The 26,746-nt window shown below is 45.0% G+C and overlaps 1 protein-coding gene and 1 long non-coding RNA gene across 4 annotated transcripts in view; one reads left to right on the forward strand and one right to left on the reverse strand.

The window, feature by feature from the left end:
* ESRRB (estrogen related receptor beta) overlaps positions 1-26,746 on the forward strand; it is a 124,850-nt gene that overhangs the window by 92,018 nt on the left and 6,086 nt on the right. For both annotated transcript variants that reach the window (XM_063399046.1, XM_063399045.1), the window contains exons 3-6: positions 5,284-5,400; positions 19,688-19,798; positions 20,417-20,578; positions 26,202-26,471. In XM_063399046.1, the coding sequence (XP_063255116.1) occupies positions 5,284-5,400; positions 19,688-19,798; positions 20,417-20,578; positions 26,202-26,471 (660 nt within the window). The remainder of the gene's footprint in view (positions 1-5,283; positions 5,401-19,687; positions 19,799-20,416; positions 20,579-26,201; positions 26,472-26,746) is intronic.
* LOC134551426 (uncharacterized) overlaps positions 1-26,746 on the reverse strand; it is a 164,806-nt gene that overhangs the window by 14,834 nt on the left and 123,226 nt on the right. The window lies entirely within an intron of this gene.

Raw genomic sequence — 26,746 nt, forward strand, 5'->3', positions numbered from 1 at the left:
TAGTGGCAGCTTGCACTTACCTCACCTGACTGTGAATATTGTGGAATGTGCAATCTAATGCAGATAGGAGAGAATCTGAATTTCAGACATGCTTAAATGTGATGCTATTGGTGCTCAAGAGAGGTCTGATTTGAAACAAAAGATTTCATATTACCTGAATGTAAAGGAATGGGTTTTTTACCTAAAAGATAGTTTGGAATGTTTATAAATAAAAGCTTTTAAAATTTCTGTTCCATGGAAATCCTAACTCATCCTTTCATCCAAATTTAGACAAAGGCAAATACTGAATTTTTTACAGGATAGAAATTCTCAAAGTCTATTCCTTATTTTAATAGTTTATCCAGTAGGTAGAGCATTATGTATCAGTCAAATATGTTGTCATTCTCTTTTGTTCATTAATTGTTATAACTAGCAGGTAGTTTTGCCTACTTTGAATATTAACTAATAACACTGCTGTGTAACAATATCAGTCCTTTATTATTCAATATACTCATGACTATGACTACTTTACATCTATTTTTCATCTTCAAATGGTGCACATAAAGGCTATATCTAAAATGATCCACTATTATAAATTAAAAGCTTAAAGCTCAACAAAACATTGGAGATTCAGAGGAAAGAGTCACATTTACCATCATCTTCTGGATAGGAAAGTTGTGTGTTAGGCAAAGAGCCTGCCTCTGTGGATTTCCAGCTTGAATCTTGCAAGGTTCAAACTCAGTGGTTGTAGCAACAGAACTGCTGTGTTGGGAGGCCTTTACACCAATAAGGGGCTTAAAAGGTGGATAATGCAGCTCAGAAGACTTGTGGGGATTTATAACAGGCTTGTAATGAAGTCTTCTAGGGCTTTCTGGTTGTTGTTGTGGTGCTTAGAGTGGCTCCCAGGAAGAAGAGCGGTTGACAGAGTTTTTCCTGAGCAGAAGAGTGTTACGATCCACACACACACAAGAGGTTCTGTGTCCCTGCAGTAGCAGCCACATCAGCCAGGCACTGTCCTATCCTTCTGTCCTTCTCAGAAATGTGCCTGCTACTTTTCAGATGGGAGTTCACAGCTTTCCAAAAACTTCTAAAGCTTACCCAGGGAAAGTGCAGTATTTCATGATCTAGTGCTTGACTGCTGCTTACTATTCACAGATCTATCACTTGAATTTAAGAAATCATCTTCAGTGCAACCTCAGCTCTGTTAGTCTGTTTTCTGTTTGCATCAGTACATCTGTACAGTGAGCTCTGTGCAGAAGGATCTTTTCTATGGGAGTTGTGTAAAATATTTCTTGATTTCACTCCTTGATCAGGAGGCTGATTTGGGTGAGGTTTTGGGAAATGTCCAAGCCCTCTTTTGTGAATAGGAGCCAGGTGTGCCACCATGAGGAGGCAAACAGTGCTGGATACACCTGTATGTATCCCGTTTTCCCCCTAGCATCGTTTGAATCCTTTTCTTTGAATGCTGAAGCTTAAAAAATAACTCTTCTTACCTCATGCAGATCATGGAGAGATTTCCCTCTGATTTTCACAAAGTACCTCTCCTCACACCAGACTTGAGCTATGATGCCTCCGTTAGAAGGACTAATTGAAGTGAATAGCAATGAAGAAGAAACAAGAAAAAGCAAGATGGGCTTTTTTAGCAATAAGAAGCTGAAAATTATTTAAGGACTTTCTTGGCTATTTTTATGTAGTCTTTCCTGTGTTTCCTTGCAGAAAGGCTTTCTAGAAAGGTAGAATCACTAAGGAGGGAGTAGCTTGTGTCCTCAGTGCTCTGCTGATTTCAAGCTCAATTCCCCTGAGGACCCTGTCCCTAATTTAAGCAGTAGATGGGTGGGACTTTACTGTGCTCCCCAAGTTCAGAGAGGCATTCTTGTCTTCCCAGTCCATCCTATTCCAGAGAGGTAGGGTGAATATAGGGTCTCTTGACTGAGTTTCAGCATGCAGTTTTCAGGTGCTTGTATTATATGTGCACTAGAAATTATGTTCCAAATTTTTTAATAGTCAGAGGTCCAATTTTGCAGAAAAACAGAGTATTTTTGCAGTTCTCCAGCATAAAAAACTATGATCTATCACTGTAACAGTCCTTTGCTGTTTTGTAGTGTCTCTCATCTGAAGGCTTTAAAGTACACTTACACCTTAATGAATAAAGACTCGCAGTCTCTCCAGAAGGTAGGTTTGGTGTTCATTTCAGTTTGCAGATGAGCAAACTAGGACATGGAGAAGAAGTGATTTGCCCTCCAAGGTCATATATGAAGGCTCAGAAGAAATCCAAACTCTGAGCTGTTTACCTACCACTTGATTTTTGAAGACATTTTTTAGATAAATCTTGTGCCATGGCATCAGGGTGAGGTTCTACCATTTTTTCAGATCAAATGTAAATATTTTCTAAGTAAAGGAAATCTTTCTGTTCAGCAACAGCTCAAAGCAAGGCCTTGTCTGTTGAATCATTCCTTTTTTTGCCCCTTCCTTCTGGGGCACGTCACCTACAGTTCACGACACACAGGTTCTTGACTCACATTCTGTTGCATACAGAGATGTCCATGTCTGTGTGCACCTTTGTGTGCTGACACTCTTCTGCAGAACTTTGCAGCATCCCCAGCTGCTGCAGTGAAGGGAAGCTCTCTCCGAGGCCCCTGTGCTGGCTGCTGGGCAGGTGGCGTGACTGCCAGCCACTGGGAGGCTGTTGGAATTTCGATGAGTTAATCTCATCACTTTATCACAGGGCACTTACAGAAATTACAGGGAGCTGTGAGCAACTCACTGTGCTGGCAGCCAGCCCCAGGACCCATAAAAGAAATTGAGAAAAAAAAAAAAAATCTGAGAACTCTGGTAAACTTTTGGAAAAAACAGTTTTTTCTGGTCGAGTCCTGCTTGGGTAATGCTGATAGTGCCTTCTCTGGTGATGCCCCTTCTTTCTGCAGTAATGGCAGGCACTGTCCCCAGCTGTGGCTCTCAATCTCTGCAGTGCACAGCATGGCTGATAGGAAACTGCCAGTGCTTAGCCTCCTCTGAGGCTCCTTTAGCAATCATGATCCTGGTGCAGATGTGCCTTTGGGAACTGCTTCTTTGAGCTGCAGTAGAGTGTGCATGTGGTAACTGGTACCATCACACACCCTGATGCTCTCTGATTCAGTTCTGATGTAGGTTTTGTAGATTCTTTCCAGTACTATGCTCGTCAGAGGATCCAGGGAGGAGAGGTATGGGGAAGCTTGGGGATCTGCTTGACACTGTGGAGGGACCTTGAGCTTCCAGATGAGAGCTGTCACTGTCTCCCACTGCTATAAAGGCTCAGTGCCCTTACTGTAGTGTCTCTGTGTTAGGGGGCAAATTTTTGGCTTTTGACCACAAAACATGAAATCTTGAATCTCTCCAAAGCTCTGATCCTGGCTTTGGTGGGAAGGGTTGGCATTCAAACAAAGGCAGAGCCTCCCAAAGTGAGACTGTGTCTGAGTTTTTTCCCAGGTTTGTTCCTTCTCTGTTCCTTCCTGTGTGGGGCACAGCAAGTATCTGATCATGAGAGCAGGGCCACTGTACTCATGGTTCTGTAATGTGCTGGAGCTCTGTGTCTAGGACAGGAATTTGTTTATTACCTTGAGATCTAGCATGCATCTCAATTTCCAGCTCTCTGAGAATGTTGATACATGGCTGGCTATTGAAATTCAGATGCTGCACTATGACGAAATACAGACTGAATGGAAGCAACTTGTGCAGCACGCTCTGCTGTTGCTGACAAACTGCATTTGGGGGCAGATGAGCAGTGGTGAGAGGAATGGGGTGGCTGGGCTGAAGCTTAGGGGGAAGTTGCAAGTTTTGTGACAAAACAAAAAGCAAGAGGCAGAATGTTTATAGCTAGTAGGCTGACTATCTTTAGGCTTTGGGGGTGCTCCTGGGTTTTCACTCAGCATGGGCCTAGAATAATGAGATAAATCAAATGGTGTTCTCTTTCTTTTGATTCTGTGCTCTGTTTTTCCACTCAGAAATCCAGTGGGATTTCCAAAAGCTTAATGAACCCCAAGATCTAGTTACCACCCCCAGAGATTGATATGTATCAGATTGTTGATCTTTATTTAGAGAAGGGAATGGCCTTGCACAAAACACAAAAATCCATTACAAAAGTAGGAATAAAAATCCAGTCCTGTTCCAGTATTACTTAACTATAAACTCTACTTCTAATCTGATGCTATACAAAGTCCATACTGTGTGTTCTCTCAGCTCTAACCTACGCTTCTTCCTACACCTCTGATTGAACTCTCAAATCTCATTTTCCTATTCTAAACCATTAAACCAGCTTTTCCATTGTTCCACTGACTGTAGAGCTTAGGTACCTTTTCCAGTGCTGCCTGATTTACCAGTAACTAGACTGCCTTAAATGTATTGTCATTGTCAATGCACCAGTGCCAAGTTTAGATTTCCAGTCCAACTCCACAGCAAACATTGAATAACCCTATTCAGAAACATCAGCTCAAAGTGAATGGCAGAATGGAGACAGCCATTTCTGTTTGCAGTCTTCTAGTACTAAATAATTGCCTTACACTGTGATCCAGCATAATTCCACTTACATCCTCTTTTCAGACCCTTGCATCCATGTTTTGGTTATATTCTTGGCTTATAATAAAATGTGATGCAAGTAGAAATAAAGTTGGGATGCTTCTTTCTCTTTTTGTCTTATAGGCAGTGTTGAGGGGTGATCATAAATAAAAGGGAACGAGGAAAGAAAAGATAATGCTCTGTGCTGAGGATGAGAGCAGGTGCACAAGGACTAATCAAGTAAAAGTGTAAAGATTTGCACAGAGAACCCATGTTCATTTTATAGGATGTATTACTCACCTTTCTCAGTGCAGACCTATTGCTTCCCTGCTACCTGTAGTATGCCAGCTGGCAGGAAGAAGCAAAGGAGAAAATGCTGTCTCTGAGCTCCCTGGTTCCCCAAGCAGGACAAGGAAGGGCAGGTGACATCCATCCCACAGACATGGAGCAAATCTGGCAGCCAAGGAAATTCTAGTAATGTCTGAACTGCTCCCACTCTCATCCCTGGACTTCAGGGAATAGGCCAGGTTACGAGGGCTGCAGCACAAGGGATGATGACATGCCTGGAGCACACGTGCCTGAAAGGCCAGCACTGCAGTCATCCCCTTGGCTAGGTCCCGGGGTAAAGTCTCAGAGGATGTGTGTGCAAGTGAATGAGCAAACGTGCAGCATTTACAGGCTGATGGTGGTGGGAATATCTGGGCACTGGAGCCTGTCCCTGGATCCATGGGGAGAACATGATTCCTGGGTGACCATCTCTGTGTTTGATTACAGGGAATATTGAATACAGCTGCCCGGCCACCAATGAGTGTGAGATCACGAAACGGAGGCGCAAGTCCTGTCAGGCCTGTCGCTTCATGAAATGCCTCAAAGTGGGGATGCTAAAAGAAGGTAAGACAGAGTCAGAATGAGAATTTTTCTCTGTCCTGACAGTGACTGGGATTCCAGACCTTGCAGAATCTCCTAGGCTAACTACATGCTGGCCCTCTTTGTGTTTCTGAGTGTATCTTTCTACAGGCTTTGTAAGAGAGTCAAGATGGGCAGTGACCAAGAGGTCAATTGAGAGAGGAGAGTGGTTCTATTCAGTGCTGTCATGCTCGGATATTATTTCTAGTACTTGCAAATTTGACAAGTAATTGGAAACTGTTGGTGCCAGACTCTTCCCTTTCCCAAAGGAACCCTGGGCTGGAGGGTGTTCCTCTTCTTGCATGCTAGTAATTTTTCAGTGTTGAGGAGGAGAGGCTCTTTGGTGATCATGACTGGGTTGGCAGCTCTTCATAAGGGAAGGACAGAGTTAATGCAGAGCTGTGGCACAGTGTGCAGTGAAGGTCTGCCTGTATAACCACTCAGGAGACTTTCTGAAGATGGTTGGTAGCATAGGTTTGTCTGGCAGCTGTGGGTCCCCTGCCTTGCATACTCAGCCTGTGTTTTGCTCAGCCTATTGATCTGTTCAGCACTCTTTGAGCATTGTTCAGCTTCTCTCCTGTGCTGTTTTTCCTCCCACAACCCCCTTTTCAATCCTTGTCCATTCAAGAGGAACCACAGGGAATTCAGTGGCAATTAAACACATTCTTATGGATTGACTTTAAAGGTTTGTTTCCCTTGGCTCCCTCTGGGAAAGGCAGTGAGGGGAGGAGGGGAAGGAAGGAGAAGCACTGCACATAACCCTCTGCATTGCTATATCAGCAGAGCAAGGTCCTCTCAGCTTAACCACAAGAAACAGCTGCTGGCTGTGGTTATGCACGAGTCCTATATGCTGGAGCCAAGATGCCAGCATACAACTTTCTTCCAGGTCATAACAGCACAGCAGCTGGTAATAAATTGTACAGTGTCAGTTGAGTGTGTATCGCTTCTCACTAGAGCTCTCTCATTTCTTGAGAGGCAGGTTGATGGCAGCCAATGTTGTTAAGAATGTAGATTAGACATTAAACCCATTTTGTTCTTTGATGGATATGTAGTTTCTGTGGTTAAATATCTTCCAGCTACCAAGGGGAGGAGATGCAAGCTTCTGTAGTTTGGCCCTTCCTGACCTAGGCATAGAGGTGGTAGACTCAGAGGATCTTGATCTCCTACTGGGAGGGAAGCACCTACTTTGTAGTTAGAGACCTCTGGAAACCTGCTTCTCTTCATGTGGTAGTTCAGGGAGGGGATCCCTTTACCCACTAAAGCAAATATATACTGGTGACACTGGCTTTAGTAGGAGTGCAGGTTGTTAATGCACAGTAGTCTATTCACATGAATCCCATAAAACAACTTTAAATGCCTATAGTGGCTCCAGTCACTCTGCAGAGCAGCCAGCAGCACTGGTTCAGGCTTGCTGGCTGCCAGTGTCTGTGCTGTCCTGCTTCTGAGTAGTTGATCCTCTTGGAGCTGGCAGCTGGGAGAACAGTCACAGGAGCCAGTGCTGGTGTGCTGACTGTGTGGTCAGGGCATCTCTGCTTCCATTTCTGGGAGTTCAGCACTGTTCAGGCAGGGTCCTTTGAGCGGAGGGTTTTGTCTTAGCCTCCAAGTTCTGTGAAAATACTTAACTCCTTCCAGACCGGAGTTAGTCTGGAAAGCAGTGTAGATTCACTCACACCATGCAGTGCCTGAACTCCCAAACCCTGTGGGATACTACTCGTGGCAAACTGAAATTTGACTCCATGGCTGCTTTTGTGCTGAAGTGTATTTAGTTATTCATATAGGGATTGATCAGGCATCATTAAAGTCACTGGGGAAGGGTGGTTTGCTATTGATGTTAGTGTATCTGTGATCCTGCCCATAATATTTAGAGCTGTGGAAAATACAGCATAAAGATTTATTGATAGCAGTGGGATGGATAGAAAAGCACATGATAATATCAAGAAGAGCAGAGAAGACTACCCTAGCAATCTGCAAATAGGGGTCCTGTGTCCTAACAGAGAGTGGTCAAGTGATCTTTTGGGCAGTCATCTTTTTTCTTTCTTTTGCTCAGTATCCCAAGCTAAGAAATAAGGGTCATACTGCTTTGCTTTGCAAAAGAATTGTGAGGACCAATTAGTTAACTTTATGTGAAGCTTGGTGGAAGCCCAAAGTATTAGTATACAGAATTCAATCAATACACATCTTTAAAAGCCAAATCCTAGAAGGGAGAAAAATGATGTTACACTATTTGGTCTCCATAGAGCCAAGAGTTTCTAGAAAGAACAAATCCATAATTGTTTGAATTGCTCAAAATGCAGAATTGACAAGAGATTTCAGATTAAAAAGGTTCATTGGTCTTTTCCATCTCTGACCTGTCATCCTATTAGCTCATCCATCCCCTTTCTCTGACAAGGCGCAAGTGTTCCCATTCTAGTAGTTTAACTGTTTTTAAAAATCCCTGATGTTTTGGTTTCCCCAGAAAGCCTATTCTGCAGTTTCCAAACTCTCATTAGGACAAGATGTCTCTTGATATTTGGGATATGATTATTTTTCCTTTTAATAGATCCCCTTCCTACTTTGCCTTGGTGTACTTTTCTCATCATCCCTGGATTCATGCATGGCAGAAGGTTGCTAAGTCATGTTCTTTGTCCTGCTGGATTATCAAAAGTTTGGAGAAAAGCAGTCTTTTGGTTAAAGGCGAAATCTAGAAATCAGTTCTTCTCTACACAGTTTTCTCCTTGATGTCCTTGGGCAAGCCAATGGGCTTGTAACTTAGTGGGGATGTTTCTGGGTAAAGAGACTATCCTTTTGCTCAAGAAGAATATGATATTCCATTAGCAACTAGTTAAGGGCTTCACGATTTCTTCTCGTTTTATTGATTATTGTTGCCATACATGATGTACATGCCACCTCCTCCCTGCTGGGCATGTGGCGTTATCTTGTTCTTTGAGCAGAAGGCATCAGTACTCAAAGATGACAAAACCACAAAAACAAATAACCATGACTTCAGGGTCTGCTTTACACTTGAAATGCTCAGCTTGATGCTGCAGGAGGGACTTGGATCCTCTCCTTGGGGACTGCATATAAGAGTCACCAGGCATGTGTTCCCCCTGCATGGCCTGCAGCTAGGCAGAAAGCTGTGAATGTAGCCCTTTAAGATCCAGGGAGACTGGCCGTAGCATAGACATGCAGGTTATTCAGGCAATGCCGAGTGAATGAGGATCAGGGCAGGAAGAGAGCCAGTGGAGCAATCAATAGGTGTCTCAGATATCCAGGCCACTTTCTTTAAAAGAGTTCTGATCAATGTATTGCAACAAGGGAACTGCATGGACACCAGAGCTTTGCTGTCTCAGGTTCTCCTGGCGTGATGCTGCAGAGCAGGCAGGACTCACTGGGGAAAGTGGCAAGCAGAAAGCTCTGCCCACAGAGCCCAACTGGCTCAGATGTCTGAAGCGTTGGCCCGTCTGGCTGCCTGTCTCTCACTTTCCCCTTCCATCTGGAGTGTTCCCCAAGGGAGCATTAATTAGCCCTTGCAGGCTTGTATAGGAACCTGCTGAATCTGAAGTCCAACATTCCAGCAGACTCTAGTCCCAGTGTTCATGTAGGGATGTACCGTCCCCAGAAAATCTGTGCTCTGCTGCTCTTTGCCTTGCTGAACCACTAGCCTGCAGGCAGTGGAGATGGGCATCTTCACATCTTTGTCCAGTAGAATTGCATCTCCCCCTGCTTTGCAAAAATCAGGGAAATCTGAGCAGCCAATGATACTGCTCACCCCAAATGGAGAAGATGATATGCCTGGTGTGGGGGGGTGGCCACTGCAGGAAAAGTGTGCCCTGCAACTTGCTGTGGAGAGGCATTGTTCAGAGCTGGGAATCCTGGGGTTTGTCCACCCCATTGCCTCTCTTTGCTCCCATCACTGGTCTGTCTTGTGCCTGCAAAGACCAAGTGTAGTTCTTTAACTCTGGGCTCTACAGAGCAAATCTAGATCTTCCTGGATTTCTGGAATGATAGACAGAAAAATCTCAGCAGTTTGGCTGCTCAAAACTCTTTTAAAACCTCAGTATACCTTGTCAGTTTTAGGAAGAATATACCCTTGCCATTTATGCTCTAGCCACCCATAACCTTTCTGTTCTACAGCACTTTGTTTGTCTTCAAGGGGCAGATGTAATTTCAGACGACACAAGGCTTGTGTATGTGGGCTCAGAGGTTTCGTTTTGGACATTGGTTGGCTGGTTAAACATGACCTCACAACTTCACCCTCCACACCTCTGCTGTCTCTCTGAAACTGGGGCACCTCCTCTTCTCTGACCTTGCTATCTATAGGGCTGTTTCTTCTGTATTTTCTCATGCCTCTCTCTCAGCTTCCTTTACCTTTTCTTGAATGTGTTGTCACAGAGGCACGACCAGCATTGCTGAGCTTTGGGCAGTGGTGGGTCCATTTTGGAGCTCTCTGGAGTGGACACAGGGGCAGTTTCTGATGTCTTCTCACAGAAACCACCCTTGCAGTCTCCTGCTACCAAAACCTTGTCACATAAATGCAGTACTGCCCATGAAAGGGAGATGTTCTGAGATCATCAGAAGAGGGATGGGGATAGCAGGTGAATTGCAATGAAACATCAAGGTCTCTCATTACAGAACTCATCTTTGGCTGGAAATGACAGTCAGGCAAGTGGAGAAAGGGCAGTGTCAGACATATCAAACCACACCACACCAAAGAGAACAGACTGGCTGTTGTCTGTGTATTTGGTCCTCTCTCTTGTGGAAGCCCTGCAGAACTTTTTCTTCAAATGATTGTATAGTTCCTAAAACTGTGTTCCCTGTTCTGGGCTGACACATCTGCAGAGACTCAAATGGAGCATAACAATTCAGAAAAGGAAGCAAAGCTGGGTCACAAAATGCTTTTCATGAAGTGTGTGCACATGCAATTGTGTCACATCACAGCAGAGAACCACACAGCAAAGAAAATGTCTGTAAAAAATCTCATCCAGGCATTGAAATGCCATTGATTATTCCCCCAGCCTTTGAGTCTTGTTTTCCTTCTTAATACAGTAATGTATATTATGTTGCTGAAGTTGTCGTCTGCTCCCTGCCAGTGCTGAGACTTGTCTCCTCAGAGTCCTGCTCATGACTGAGTCCTAAGTGCAACTTTCTGGAATGTATGAGTGGCTTCTGCCCAGTTTCTTGCAGAGATCACTGGTTGGCTTCCAGGAAAGAGGGCAAAGACTGAAAGGACCCTGGGGAAGTGTCCTGTGACAGACCAGGTATACCTTATTTCTGAAAGCAGAAGATAGGAATTCACAGGAGTACATGCACTGCATGTGCGAAAAGCTGGAGTGGGGATTCCTGGTATAGGAAAACTGCCCTGTGTGGGGTGTTTTACCCCACTGTGAATGTCTTTGAAGATAAGTTGTGCTCAGGCCTAGCCTCCTGCCTCTCAAGAATCACCCTTGTGTGGTGAGAGTGAAGTCTACAAATAAAAGGAAGGAAGGCAGACGAATATATATGAAGAATATATATATCCTTGATCTGGATGCAGAAAAGGGAGGCTATTTAACAGCAAGAGAGAAGTTAGGCAATTGTCCAGTAAAGACATGTGATTGATCTTATCTCCATGACTGTCTTTCTTCCCAAAACTGTTATGCTGTAGTAAGCCCAGGTACAGCCATTCCTTTCCCAGGCTTTGTTCCTTTGCTCCTAATGCATTTAGGTAAGACATGCTAAAGAACATAGTAAAATTCAACAGGGAACCCAAATTCTTTGCTAAAAATCTCCCAAGCTCTTGGACTCCTATCTGTCTAATATTATTTCTGATGTAAAGTTTGCTGAAATGTGTGGATACTGACACTGCAGCACCAGGCAGTGAAAAAGGCAAGAAAAGTCTACAGAAGAGAGCCACAATGTTCATTCAGCTTGTCTTCCTGTTAATTGTTCCCCTTTCCTTCCTCTCCCTACTGTCTTTGGGAATACCCTGCCTCCCAGAAACTTGCAATAACCTGGTAAGCCTTGTGTTACCTAAGTGCCTGCATCTCTCTGAATGCTGGAGGTGATCCCCACTTCCGAGATGGTGAGACTGTAATCTCCAAATTTCAGAAGCAGCTATCTCTTAAATCCATCTCCTCTTCAAGACCCTGGCTGATTAGGAAACCCTGTACTCAGTGGAATTGCCCTAGTGTTTATTCCTAACTCTTCAGTTTCCCTTAATGGCTCTGATGTCATAAATTTTTCACAAGGAATCAAATCTGTCATCCTGGACAGACTTGGCTGTGTGGTGGTGTAAATTCGATGCAATCATCTGGTGTCTGAGCAAAGGATTCCAAGCATTGGTGATTTCAAACCACTTCCACTTACAACTTTGCCTTCATCTTCTACTAAACTCCAGATAACCGAATCAACAGCAGAGCTCCTTTTCAGCAACGTAACCAAACAGAGGGTGTTTAATTTCTGTTTTCAAGTGAAAGAATCTCTCAATGGAGCAAAGTGCTTCCAGCAGCCTCTCCCTCCTGCCCCCATCCTTGCTTCCAGACCATGTGTTCTCAAAACGATATTTGATTTCAGTGAAAGCTCAGCTGACATCCCTGCAATATGCTTGGGTTCTTGCTTTGTGCTTCCTGGGAAGGATGAGGGCTCCTCCGGGGACCCTGGGTAATTGGGTTAGTGGCCAGCTCATGTCAGGAAATTAAAAGGTAGCCCCGATCAGGTTGCTGCTGTGTGCAATTTAATGGCTTTGTATTTATAGAGTATTCTGCCTCCAGCCGCTGCCAGAAATATCACTATTGGAGGTATCCAAATGAAAAAAGAGAATGAAAAAATGATTTTTCTTTCTCTAAAATATCCTTGTGTTCAAAAACAGACAGGCAACCCCGTCCTTTGAAACAGGATCTCTAGCAGCAGTGAGTGGCATCTTGATGACTCTATCTTCCACACCCAACTATTTTCCAAGGCATAAATTGAGCATTTGCAATGTGGCTGGAGCTGAGATGTGACAGAGAGCATGTGCTGCCTTTGGCAGGTTGATGATAATTCTCCAAAGAGGAGGCTTCCAGCAGATGGACTCTTCACAAATTGCACACTGGGCTGAGTGCACTTGATATCTCTTTTCTGGACATAAGAATGACACATCCAGTACCATCCCTATACCTTCTCCCTTATCTAAGGGATTATGAATCTGTTTAATTGGGTTCCTCTCATTCATTTTGAATTTTGTGGTTCTTACCACACCTAACTAGATCGCCATTCTTTCAAATGAATGAAGATCATCATTGAAGTTGCATCAATATACATCTGTATGGGTTCAGAGAGGCATCACCTCTACATAGGTTTATAATAAATACTTTGTGTATTGTGTCACCACAACTACGCTTAGTGCTCTTAAAACACGTACGGAAAAGAGGAAGCAGATAAAAACTACAACAACCATCCTGGGATTTTTAGAATCCAGCCGTTGTCCTAGAAGTTTTTAGGCAATTTTGACAACACAGCAGGCAAGATTCTTCAAGGTAAGCAAGAATGGGATGGGACTGAATATATGCCCTTACTGCTCTACAGTAACTTTAGGCATGTGGCTCTGATAATGTGTGTGCACCAGTGACTCAGCTCTGCCGAGATTCTCAATCCCGTTCCCTGACTTACCTTTGAAGACTGCCAGCCCTTGACTTGCAGGGTATCCTGAGAGGGTCTTTATTCAGAACTTCCTGGCACACCTGTTCCAATTTAAGAATTCAATAAGAAATGGACAATAGTTCTTAGCATTAGAAAAGCCATTGCTGTGGTGAGGACTTGAGGAGATGCTTCAAGGCTCGAGCAGAGTTGCTGCAAGAGGCTGGCCAAAGCAGAGCGTGCTGTGTTGGTGGCTCTAACTCCCTTGCCTCTGTGGATGCTCAAGTAGACAAGTAGACCTCTTTCCGTGTAGTGGTGGGGTCCTCTCCATTGTGTCATATATCAAAAAATACTGTTCTTGATCCATGCTTATGCTCCTACCTGTTCCAAAATCTGCTCCACTGAAATACACTCAGACAGACAACTGGACTAGAGATAGCACTGGTTTCACCCCACAGGGTTTCTCTTCGTAGTCAGTGAAGAGAAGTATCTGTCATGATGCCTCCTCAGGTAAGTGTTTGACCACTGAGCTGAATGTGGAGGTGCCTTTTTGCTCTGTTGCCTGTCAAGCAAGCCCAGATGCACAGAAGAGAGCTATCAAAGTCTAAAGTAAGGTGAGTTAAATCACACCTAGGGCTGCAGGTTCCTCTAGGCAGTAAGCACCACTATGGGGCTTTGTTTCTGAGTTCTATCTCTTGGAAAGTCAGTGGGGCTGAGGCTTTGTCATCTTTTAGGTCCAGTTGTGAAAGGCAACCTTGGTCTTTTCCTAGCAGACATGTGCCTGCATCTGTTCCTTTTGCACAGTGCCCCTCAGCCTGCTGCTGTGCAGGCATTGTGGCCATGGGTGACATAACCAATAGAGCTGCTGACCTGCTTCAGGCTGTTTGGAAGGCTGGGAGGGGAAGCAAAGGAGAATGTTTGCATGGACCATGGACACAGCATGAGTATGTGGGTGTGGGGCTTATTAAAGAGAGTTGTTGCAAAGAACAAGGTACTGAGGTATTCTTTACTCCCATTTGCCCTGGAAGCCCTTGTTAATTCCTGAGTTTCCAGAGAGACCAAAGAGGGGCTCAGCATGGGAAGAAAGATGTACATTTGAGAGACAGGAGTGGCTGGCACTGCAGACAGCCCTGCAGAGCTGGCAGCCATGCAGCTGGCATTGGCAGAGGAGAAGGACTGGTTTGAAGCTGTGTGGGTTTCACCTGACTCTGTGTGCTTTGGACCAACTGTGGACATCCTGCTCTTGTTTCTGTGTGTGAGGAGCTGACACCTTGTGTCACTGCTCCAAGGCATGTGAGAGCCTCTGGGACCAGGTATAATCAGGTATCACATGGCTAACCTGTCTCTGAGTCCAGGGACTCCTCAGTCAGCCTGATAGCAAAGAAACTTTCCTAGCTGACTAACTAATAACTCTGAAACCATCAAAGGTGGAAGAGGCTGCAGCATCCTACTTGAACTGATGTAATTTCTCTGTAGGTTCTTGTAACACAGGAGATGGATTTTCATCTATACTTCCCCTCATGCCCAGGATAGTTCTCCACCCTCTCTTTCCAAGTGTAATTTCCAGGCTTGGTCACTTGCACCAGCCTAATCACTGGGTTCTTCTGGCTGTGCTGATTTGTGACCCTCAAGTTGCTTTCCTGTATTTCAGATGAGTTAGGTAATCGCATCAGTCACCTACCAGAAGATTCTCTAGGGGCTGGCCTCTTTTTGCCACAGCGTTTGAGCTAAATAGTATAGAAGGATCTTTTCTCATTCCCAAGCTGGAATCTGAGTAAAAAGAGAAACTAGTCAGTTTGCAGCCTCTCCATTACTATTAGGCAGAGATGCTTTTCCCTATAGTCTATTTATTTCTCCACCTTAGCAGGCCTGACTTTTAATGGTCATCTCTGCTTTCTGTTTCCTTGATAGGCTTCCTCCTGGCTCACTCATCCCACTACCACATGCTGTTATCTCTCCTGAAGTTCAGAGCAGAAAGGAAGAGGGAAATTTTGTAGGAGACACTTCGGATACAACCCTTCTTCCTTCCTTTCTTCTCTGCTCTTAGCCTATACATTCCAGTTTCCTTGGCCAGTACCAATCCATGAACTTTAGACTGCAGCTCCCAGAGACAGGTCCTGTGCTAGCTACAGACCACCACCGCAGCTCAAACCCTGGGAGCTCAAGCAGTGTGGAAACTGCAGCTCAAGGATTAGGTGGGCAGTAGACATTGGACCTGGCTAGTGTGTCAGGGAAGCTCAGCAGAAGCAGCCCTTTTGCTTCCTGGCCAGCACTTGCCCTGTGTTCCCTTTGGTTGTGTCCTTCTTGGTCTAGACACATACTGTGCCATGCAAACCCTGTAGCTTGGCTCCTCCGTGAGCTCTTTTGGCAAGATAGATCTTTCTGTTTCTATCAATCCATGGGCATGTGATAGGACTCGATGGAAAGTGAGGTGAGGCTGGTAATTTGACACGACAGCTGATATTGGGCCTTGACTGCATTTCCCACTGGCCAGGGCTTAGCTTCACAGAGCTTTTAAGAGTATTTTTAGTCCCCAGAAAATAAAAGAGAAACTAAACCTGACTCTGTGTGCTGTCGCCACTGCATACTCGGCTATTTTTACTTCCGACAGTCTCGGCCTGGGTCCAGCTTTTAAAAAAAGATGGAATTATTTTACTTCCATTAAGAAAAAAACCCCAAGGCCTGATGTTATCAAGTCGGTAAGGGGACATCTGATCCCAAAGTTGTCGGGCAGACGTCTCTCCAAGGGGCATGTCAGAGAAATGCAGGGAGCCTGAACAATCAGATCAGCTCTCCCACTGCAGAGGCTTGGTGCTGGCACAGACCTCTCTGCAAGAGTGCTTGGAACACGAGTGGCACCCACAGGACACTTAGAAAATTGACATTCCTGCCCCAGGCAGGATGCTGAGCTGAGAAGCCCTGCACAAGTCCTGGCCCTGCCCTCCTCCCTGCAAGGTCAGATGGGCTTGGGCAGGCAGGGGAGCTGAGAACAAGCTGCCAGGGAGCTGGAACTAAATCCCTGCGGTGTACACCAGGGTCAGCTCCATAGCTAGGTCAGATGAGGAGGACTTTTATGCAAGGTCTCTCAAAAGGTAACGAAACTCTATGAACAGTGGCACTTTTTTGCCATGCAGGGGAATGGGAGGAGAGGGAATGTTTCCAGAATGGATAGCCTTAATTTGAAGGAACTGCCAGCAAGATAATTATCAAAGCTGCTGCTTTCCAAACTTTGCCCTGTACTGTTTATCTCAACTCCTTGCTGACACACAGAGGGTCCAGGAGTGTCTGTGATGGTGACATTTTTGTAGGATGAGTGTCTTCTCTCCTTTGAACTGGCCAGTTGAGATTCATGTGAGCACAGGGTTCGTGCAGGAGCTTTACTTTGCCACTCTCTTGTTGTGAGGCTGCAGTACCAAATCCTATGTCAGTCTTCAGTATGGACAGCTGCATCTCATGCGTGGCTGCTGCACCTTGCAGTAAATGCTCAGGTGGCTGCACATGTGGTGTGAAACCTGCCCTTGTGATTACAGCGTACGTGCCCCTCAGCTTTGCTCCAGCCCTGTCTCTTTTGTCTCCCTTCTCCTTAACTCTCTTACCTCCATTCATATCCCAGTTTACATCCCCCTCCATTCCTTCTCTGCTCAGTGTTTTCCTTCATGCTGCTTCTCTGAGCTCACCCACCACACCTCCCCGCTCCATTTTAATGTCTGTCCTTTAGTGTCCCTCTCAGAGCTGCGCTGTAACCAGCCTGCCTGTCTTAAAATCAACCAGAGGAAATCAAGCAGAGCAGCAAGTGTTAACCTGAGTACCTGGATACCACAGGTACTGATTTTTGGCCATGCCCTTTCCTTCCATCTAGATATGACCCATTAGGCTGTCGCATCTTTAGAAAAAGGATTTTACCATGATGCCTATGTCTGGAGTGTCACAGTCCGGGACTTGGAGGGTTGAAATGCTTTTGTTTACTGTAGTACCTGTGGGCCACTGCTCTCAGCAGCTGGAGCTGGGGTGGGCTGTGTGGGGCTCAGCCTGTTCACCAGCTCTGCGGCTGCAGCGACGATGACACAGTAGAATTGTGGCTCTGCAAGTGCTGATTGAAAACGTTTGCCTCAAGGAGTGTCGCACAGGAAGGGGAACAAGAGGAGGACAAACAGTTGTTCAAAATTAACAAGCTGAAGTCCTTGGGCAAACAGACCTCTATCTGCTCAGTGGGGGAAGGAGGGATGGAGGGTAAATCTCTCTGCGTCTTTCTTATCTTTTTTTAATGCACTTAAGTCCCTTGTGTCCTTATAATCTGATTGAGGGTCCCTAATACTGCTGCAACCTGTGCAGCCATCCCTCTGCCAAGCACTGGAGGATGGCATTCTCCTTGGGAGGAGGAAACAGGCTCCTTCCACCATTTCCTCCCTACTCCTCCTGGTTCCCCCTCCCCGCTGCTTAGCGAACTGCACAGCAAAAGCATCCTGAGGGGCTGTGTGTTTGCTTCTGGAGAATGGCACCTCCCTCTTTGCCTCCCCCTGACCACTAATGTGAGGGAATGCACCCACCTGTGATCCTTATCTGGGAGGGTGCTGGGAAGATGTGATTCAATCCTGAAGTCTTGGCAGCCTGTTCTGGATTCCTCTATAATCTTCCAACAGTGTATTCCCTACTCTTTTAATTTTCATACCTGGTTGTTTTGTTTACTGGCAGTTCCAGAAATTTATGTCCCTCCTTTCTCTCCTGGCTTGTAGGTAGGTGTCATTCATTCAGCAAAGCATGGAATAGAGTCTTATTTCTTAACAAACCAGGGCACATTTAGAAAGGGAAAGAAATCATGGATGGAAATGAAAATTTCCTGCTTCAACCAGGATTTTATTACTGCTGTTCCTCAGGGATCTCCCTAGATAACCTCAGGTTTCAGATTCCGTGGCTGTCCTTTTTGAAATTGCTCTCTGAAGCATGTTTGGGCTCCCAGGAAGGAGTCTTGCCTACAGGATACCTGCCACTGGAAATGGAAGTAAAGGATGCAACAGGCATCCTTTTCAGAAACTATACCACGTAATGGAAGAGAAAGGTGGTACATAGGGATATCAGTGAATTCTCCATACAGAGTAAAAAATGGAAAATATGGCAGGAGAAAGAAATTACTCAGTGTGACCTGAGTTCACCTATATCAGCTTCATCCCTTTCTCTCCATCTTCAACATCTGCTGTCCTCCCATAGCAGCCACCCACAGTAGCAGTTCCCTTGGTCTGCACAGCTCCATGCTGCTCCTTCCTGCTTCTCCTGCTCAATGGGAGATACTGCTGCCAGACTGAGTGTTGTTGGCCTGGTGTTCTTGTTGCTTAGGGGGCAGTTGGTAGTCAAATTGTTTTCGTGCTGTAGCTGTGAAGAGTATCAGGATCTAGGTGTTGTTGCAAGCAACGGTTTCAGGTGGGGTAGGTGGGGCTGGTGTGAGCATTGCAGTAAAAGCTTTCTCCTTTCCCTGACGGAGTAAGCAAACATGGTGTTGAAATGCAGTGTGCCTCCTTTTAGGGTAGAGTATTTGCCAGCCAATTGCGGATTTTTTCAGGTGTACTGGTTGTTCAAAAAAGTGTCACTTCAAAACTGATGCGGAGTGTTTGCTTTTAGTTGTTTGTGTTTATGTAGTGGTATGATTGCAAAATATTAATGACTTAATGTGATTAGTGAGTGTATCACATAATTGGTTCCCATGATCAGACTAGGTAAACTCTTGTGTGTTTCTAAGGAAGTACTTGTATAGTGTAAATTCAAAATTTTATTCTAATCAAATGCTTCTACATTTACCTTGAATGATTTTTTTTCCAAAGCTGTTTCTTCCAGCAAGACTGAGTTACCCCAGACTGATTATAAAAGTCCGTATGGCTGCTCAGAAATAACAGACAACTGCACAGATATCTGTAGGGGTTTTTTCACAGTTTCTTTTTAGCATTGTATTTTGTACTAATAGGACAACTTAGTTGCTGCTCCTGGTCTATTGATGATGCTATGGTTTTTAGCATGGTGACCAATCACTGGCACTTCCCAGTCACTGGGAATTTTTTTCACAGTGCAGTTTCCACTTTGGTTCACTGTACTTTGAAAGAGCTGCAACAAATTCTTCAGTGTCTCCCTACTTCATCTTTATCATTGCTTTATTGTAGTCAAGGTTGTTACTATTTAATTTGGATTCTACTTTTATTACAGTTGCCTTACTTGATCAAGGCTGAAACATCTTTGTTGAATTCATACTTCATTATCTGTTGCTATAGGTCACTTTTTCAAATATAAACAGTGAGAGGTCACAAAACATTTAATTTCTCATTTTTAAGAGCAGTCTAACAAGCTTGTTTTTATAACTGCAAGTTAAATTGACATTTTAAGTCTTTCTTTTTAAAAGCAGGATCATGTAGAGGGCATTGAGGTCTGAAGCTTTTCATTTTCCCATCAGATTTATAGTGATACAAGAGTTTGAATGGGTTAATTTCTGTCTTCATTAATGTTTTGAATAAAAGTAAAGCTCAGAGCAGCATGCTTAGAGCTGGAGGCAGTCTAGCTGGTGTTGAGATTGATGGGTCCAGCTGAGATCTCAAGTGTTCGCGAGAGGGAAGCTCCCTGGAGTGTGGGGAACATCTTACTTAGCAAATTTTAGTATTTGCATGTCAAGGTTCTGTCAGGCACTAAGGAATCATGAGGACTTTTTTGGTTTTGCCTGCAGGTGTTCGTCTGGATCGAGTTCGTGGAGGCCGTCAGAAATACAAAAGGAGACTGGATTCTGAGAGCAGCACTTACCTGAGCTTACAGATCCCTCCCCCAGCTAAAAAGCCATGTATGTATTGGTCTTGAATTGTGGTCCTCTGAGCTGCCACAACATTTCTTTTCACTGGTCTCCCAAAAGTACAGTGTAGCAGTTGTCACTTGTGATTCCTGCATCAGTCAACAGCACTGGAATTTTTTTCTTATGATTATAGTGTAGAGGTAATTAGACAGGCCTAGGTGCAGCTCAGGTACTGTATTCATTGTACCTTGGGTTAAATACCAGACCTTTCCTAGGAGATTATGTAAATCCATTTAGTGATCTTCTGATCTTTACCCAAGCCATGTTAACAAAACCAGTCCCATGCTGATTTCTCTCTTCAATACTACCCATAGCTCTTTAAACTTCTCCACATCCCACCAACTTTTTTGCTTATACTTCCTTCTCCCCTCACTGGACCTGCCTGAGACAATGACTGATAATATTACAGCAGCTTCCTGCTTTTGTCATCCCTGTGCAGAGCTGGTTTGGCATAGGCAGATCACTACAGCTTGTGTAGCTGCAGTGTGGTTCCCTGTTGTGACTAAAACCATTTCTGAGGTCCTAGGGGCTCTATAGTCATGTCTTATCCCAGGAGGGGTTCACCTTTTGTCACAAGAGATACAACAACTTCTCCTTTGAAATGTGCAGTGACTAAGATCGTCTCCCACTTGCTGGTGGCTGAACCAGAGAAGATTTATGCCATGCCTGATCCAACCATGCCGGAGAGTGACATCAAAGCCCTGACAACCCTCTGTGACCTGGCAGACAGGGAACTGGTGGTGATCATTGGCTGGGCAAAGCACATCCCAGGTAAATGGGGAATTACAAAGGTGTAAGCATGAACAGCAACGGGAGCTATTATTTATCTCTGTGCTTACCAGTTTTGGCCTCAACCAGAACTTTTTCCTATAGTGATGGGTGGAAAGTGCTGTTACAAAAAGCTGATAGTGATGGGCTCTCATTGGTAACAAACTCCAATACAGCCTATGATGGAGGTGCATAAATTGATCACTGTACGTGTGTGTGCCCTAGGATTATGAAGAAGGCTTTGATGTGATAAAATTAAGTTCTCTGTTGTATCTAGCATTGAGTGGCCCAGTGAAAGCACTTGGGAAACAGCCTTAGGGATGATATGGTGGACTTTCGTGGTTTTGCACTACATCAACATGACCTGGGTCTGTTGTGTTTATAGATGAATAAATGTTTATGGCAGTGACTGAATTTTATTGCTAAGAACAAGGCAGAGACATACCCTCTCAGCAGTGGGCATTCTTGTCCAGACTGAGGGAAGCTTGTCATAATGGATTTGTCATAGAACAAATCCCATTGTGGTAGATGACGTGCTATTGTCAGTGAATCTCAAGGCTTCTTTGTTGACAAATAATGAGGACAATTTATTGGTAGTGTGACTGGCCTTGGAAGGCTCACTGACTATATGCAGTGTGTGTCTGTGTGATGGAGTGACATAACAAGTGTCCCACACCTGCAGGTAGGGTGGACCGAGGCTGAAGGAGCAGATATGGCCCTCAGTGTTGAGTTCTGGGTTCTTCTCAGATTTGGATTGGGAATGGGAAAATGCTTCCCTCTCTCTAGTCTCTCTCCAACCCCACCAGAAACAGGTTGGATTTGTGTGTAGGGAAGGCTAGCCAGGGAACTTAGAGGATATCCTTGGGATTTACAAGGCTGCTTTCCAAAGATTGCTTCAGACATTCACTATGAAGAGCTCACTAAAGCTATAAACAACTCACTTCTGCTATCTCCTGCCTTCTGTCCCCCTTCCTTTTGTCAAGAGAATATATGATGCTCTGATACAGGATCACAGGATTTACTGCATGCTGTCTATGTCTTCCACTGCATGGGCCTGTGTTTTTTGCTTTGCTTCTTGGCTTTAAGTTCTTCATTTTTTGATGAAGCATCTTAACATGAGTGATCAGACAGTTTCTTTTTCCCGTGTATTTTGTTTCTTTCTGTTGCTTCTCTTTTGGCTATTTGGTAGCTGCTTATCTTTTTCTGTAGAGTGTGTCTCCTGAGACCCAAGAGTTAATGGTTTTCGGGGCTATATGGAATATGGATTGTTAGAGATGGGACTATGAAGTCTGAAGAAACTTTTTCAGGACGGTATTTCTGAGAGGAGGTTAATCTTGGTGGTGCCCTTCTTACATGAGATCTGCCATATCTGCAGGGATTATACCCATCACTAGTGCTGGAATCCATCTGGGGCTGATTCATCACAAGTGGGGTTACAGAGGTGATTAGAGAACTCAGCCTGGATTGCTCTACTAACCCAATACTTGGGGTGTTAACAGGAATGGTTTTAATGCAATGCAATTACCTACTATGGCTGACCAGTGAGGTGCTGTTACACATCTCTCTAACCTTGGCTATTTCTGTTCACACAGAGTGCCCTGCTATAGTCCCCTACCTTGTGGCTGTGGGGTGATCCAGGTTCCTACAGAGTTTTCTATCCTGGCAATATTATCCCAGAACAGGTGTATGGTAGAGATTGTTCCTGCACTGTGAAAGGGGATCTTCCTCTCCTTTCTGAAATCAGGACATACCTGCCATCATCTCAAATTTCTCTGTATTTTCCTCTCCTATCAAAGGCCCTACAACACAGTAAAAACCACAGTAATCAGCCTGGCACAGTTCAGACCAGCAGCAGTATTTTATAACAGGACTGTACACAGGTGAGAGCTCAAAAATTGTTACATAAGAGAGCAGTACTGAGAAAAAAGATAGTTCATAATAATGGAACAAAAACTCTGTAGTTCTGCAACAAGTATGAAACATACTGAGTTATGCAGCAAGGGGGCAGAGCAGGGCAGGGCCAGGAGCCTGCCAGGTGTCTAAATTATCTATGCCCTGTATTTCTGCCTTCCAGGGATTTTGAGCAAAACATGACATTGCTTCTTGTGTGCATAAACTCTTGGTAAGAGAAGGATGGAGAAAGGAGAAAAAGTCACATATTCCTGGCTTGTATTCATGCTGGAATTAGTAAAGAAAGATGAGACATTAAAGCGATACCAACCCTGAAAGATCCCAGGTGTCAGCACAAACTTCTACCCCACAATATTAGCAAATAAAATCAGTAAAGCTTAAACACACTTTCCTATGATAACAATAAAACATGATTTAATCGTGTTTAGCAAATGTTATTAGTTCAATAGCCTTATTAGCCATGCACTCAAAAGCCATACTTAACCAACGTGGGGTTGTTCCCTTCTGTACAAGGCCCCCTCCTCACTACTCACTCTCCCCCCATGGAAATTGTCTGGAACAACATCCACCTTTTCTTCTGGCTTTGATGCAGGATGACAAGACTTCTCTTGAGGGGTGGCGATGAAGGTTCTCCCATGGTAGCTGTTGTGCTGTTCTCACCAGGAAGACATTAGTACTAGCACAGGATGAAATATGGCAAGTGGAGTGACAGCAGCTGTGTCTGGAGTGGCCTCAGATCCTATAATTACATCTCCTTTTATTACCTCTGCTAATGGCCCTCCAGGATGACAGAAATGATAATAAATTAACAGATTATGAACTCCACTTGCCACAAATTATGTGACTTTTTTTTTTTTAAATCTGGGAGCTCCCACTGCCAAACCACTGAAATAATAATAATTAAAAAAAAAAAATTAAAACACCAACCTGAATGTCACATCAGCTATTGCAAATAAAGCAGCTTTTCTCAAGGTTCACATGGGAAGGAGGGAAATGTGTGCAGCTCTGTGCTAGAGCCAGGGGCTTCTCTTTTGGGGGAGTGGTGGATTAGGCACCTTTCAGGGTCAGACGTGAGAAAAGCAGCAAGAAAAGGGCATTTTCTGGATGCTGGGCCATCAACAGCTCAAGAATGCGAAACAGTTGGATTCTAGCAATTCCCGGGAGCTGTAAGGTGACAGAAAATTTCACAACTAGAGGTTCCCCAGTGTTATAATCCTGTAATAAATAGCAATCCTGTGATTTTGGCCAGGTAAAATTAACATCTAATTATCTCAACTCTTATAGCATGAGAGAGTTATATGATTTCCCTCTTACTTCAGTGATTCAGGGACAGTCCTTTAGCCCTTGCACTCCACATGTGTGAACACTGGAGGAAAAGGGTCCCAGTTTTGTCAGACATTTCAAGTCCAGGCTTGACACCTCTTCCCACTCGCCTGCTGGAGCTGGAGTTGTTGGCTACCTGGGAGTGCTTCTGGCCAGGGGCTTTCCCAGATGGGTGGGGCAATTACAGCTGGCTCTTCTGTTCATCTTGGCAAAGGGTAAAATATGCTATCTCCTGTTCTCACCTGCCACAACAGCCTCTGGGAAAGGGCAGTTAACAGAGATGTTGTGTGTATAAGCTACTGCTAGAGTTAAATAAATTTTTCTACTTTATTCTGTAGCAGAAAAGTATGAGCCATGCCTGTCCTGGATCCTCTCACTCTACTACGTGACTGTTTCTCAGTCTTTAAGAAATGTTGTTGGCAGACTGCAGTGAGGCAATGAGCTGATGCATTTTTTTAATCCAGACGAGGAATGAAGATGCAGAAAGGCTATGTGACTGATCCAGAAAATGGACTTAAGTCCATTAGGGAGCAGCGTAAATGCTGGACTTATCTCCATGGTCAGAGCTAGGAGAGGGATGACCAAAGGAGAGATCTCAGGTTCTAAAGAGTGCCTGTGCACCTTTCCTCTGATCTCAGGGCTAATCTCATCAGTTCCCTGTGCAGCAGGCAGAGCTGTGGAGACAGGATCCCAAGCGTTGGAGCTGCAGCAGCCTGCACTTGAACTGAGTCAGGAGGGCTGCATTCCAGAGCAGCACAGTTTTGAGTGCAGGGCAAAAGGGGCAGACGGGTGAGGTAAAGGACAAGGCACCCATCTCCCAGCATGAGCAAGAGGTGGGATTCATCTGGGCTGTGTGAAGCACAGGTTGTACTGTACAGGAATCAGTCTGACAGTCATAGAGCTGGATTTGCAGCTCTTCTCCCCAGTAGCCTGGACTCCTCTTTAGCTGTTCCCTCTGGCACTCCTCCCCAATGGTTTATTGATTCTTCCCTCCCACCCACTGCTCCCCTCAGACCTTGCACACACAGCACGTGACAGCTGATTGGTATCTGTTAATTAATGTGGCCTGGGGCCTCTTTTCTATTCAGTGGCCTGATAAGGGAAATTGGATGTCCAAGGGCTGCCAGGCCATTATCACCCTTTGCTTCCCCTGGCAACACAAACACAAAACATGGCATAGAGATAAATAAATACCACTAACCCACCCTTCTGCCTTCCCTTCCCCAGCTGAGATAGTGCAGATAGAAAAAGAGATCCCACAGTCAGTCAATATAGCAATCATCAGCTCTTTTGTTAATTGCCAACTTGATAACAAGAGAAATCAAATGATCATCGTGGTGGCTGTCTACATAAGCTCAGTGTGGGGCCAAGAGCTGTGAGCAGGGTGGGGTGTGGAGTAAAGAAGTCTAGCTGAGCCTTGCATGCAGCCAGTGGAGCTGGGAGGCTTCTGGATAGAGGGTCATGAGTTTACAGGTCTCTTGGTGATTCTCCAAGGCTTCATATGCATCTGGGGAGAAAACTGCCTGGGGAGCATCACCCTCCCAGCTGAGGCATGCCTGGGTATCCCATTCTTTCACAGCCCTTTCTTGTCCTCGCCACTTTCTCAAGTGGACCCTGGGGCTGTCAGGGTGTATCTTTCCTCTTTCTGTATTTGTTGAGGATATTTGGTTCACTGTGGGGGCTGGTTCCATTGCTACCAGGTTTGGCTATGATTTAGGTACTTGTATGGCACCACAAAGGTATTTTTCTCTCTGGGTGGGGCTGTAGGCAGAGCTGCTGGTATGGAGATCAGAGTGTGATGAGGAATAGAAGAAGATTCTGTTCACAAATGTATTCATTTTTGAACACATTTTGGTGCTTTCTTGTGGCAGGACTTTTTCTTATCTTTGCCAAAATGTGAGATTGCAGTATACTTGTAATTTTGGCCTGTGTCATTCCCTCCTATCCCATGAGAAGCCCCCTTTTCTGCCATCTGGAGCTCTTCTCTGCTCGTTGTTCAGCTGGGACAGACTAAATGGGCTGCAGTACAGAACTACAGAGGAAGAGGGGGAAGGCAATGTGGTACAAAAGAGATGCTGCTAGGAAAGAAGCAGTGGTCACTGAAAAGAGGTGAAAAGTCACCAACCCTGGACTCCCATAAATGCAATCAGAGCATTAGACTTGATGCTGTGGGTGGGCATAGGAGCAAAGAGAAGGGGAAGGTCCGTGTGTTCTGATTGCTACAGAGACTGACTGCTACAGGGTCACTTTAATGAGTTGTTTGGGGTTTTTTTAAAGCAGCAGATCAGTAGTGAAAAGTGTATGGTTAGAATCTCAGGGAAACTAAGGACCCTAGTCTCCTAGAGGCTTTGCTGCACACCCATTTGACCCCGCTTGTCTTTTGCCCCGCTAGGGTTCTCCAACCTCTCCCTTGGAGACCAGATGAGCCTTCTGCAGAGTGCCTGGATGGAAATTCTCATCCTGGGCATTGTGTACCGCTCCCTGCCATATGAGGACAAGCTGGTCTATGCTGAAGACTACATCATGGATGAAGAGCACTCTCGTCTGACAGGGCTGCTGGAGCTCTACCTGGCCATCCTACAACTGGTGCGCCGCTATAAGAAGCTCAAGGTGGAAAAGGAGGAGTTTGTCACACTCAAAGCTCTGGCCCTCGCCAACTCAGGTACAGCCCTGCCCAGCCACTCATGCAGCCAGCCAGTCAAGGCTCATGCTGTTATTTGCCCTGGGAGAGAGTAGAGCCTACAGCCTAAGAATCTCTGCCTGTGTCATGCAACATTCTCAAAGTTCTGCTCTAAGCTGGAAAGCAGAGAGAAATGAGGCTTACTGCTGCTGGAGCCCCAGCTGTAGTAGAGGGTGGAACAGACAGGGATGCACTGGTTGCTGGTTCCAGGCAATAAAAGGGTCTGTGGAGGCCTTTTCCACTAACAAGCTGACTCC

The sequence above is a fragment of the Prinia subflava genome, chromosome 5, assembly GCF_021018805.1.
Source record: "Prinia subflava isolate CZ2003 ecotype Zambia chromosome 5, Cam_Psub_1.2, whole genome shotgun sequence".
NCBI lineage: Eukaryota > Metazoa > Chordata > Aves > Passeriformes > Cisticolidae > Prinia > Prinia subflava.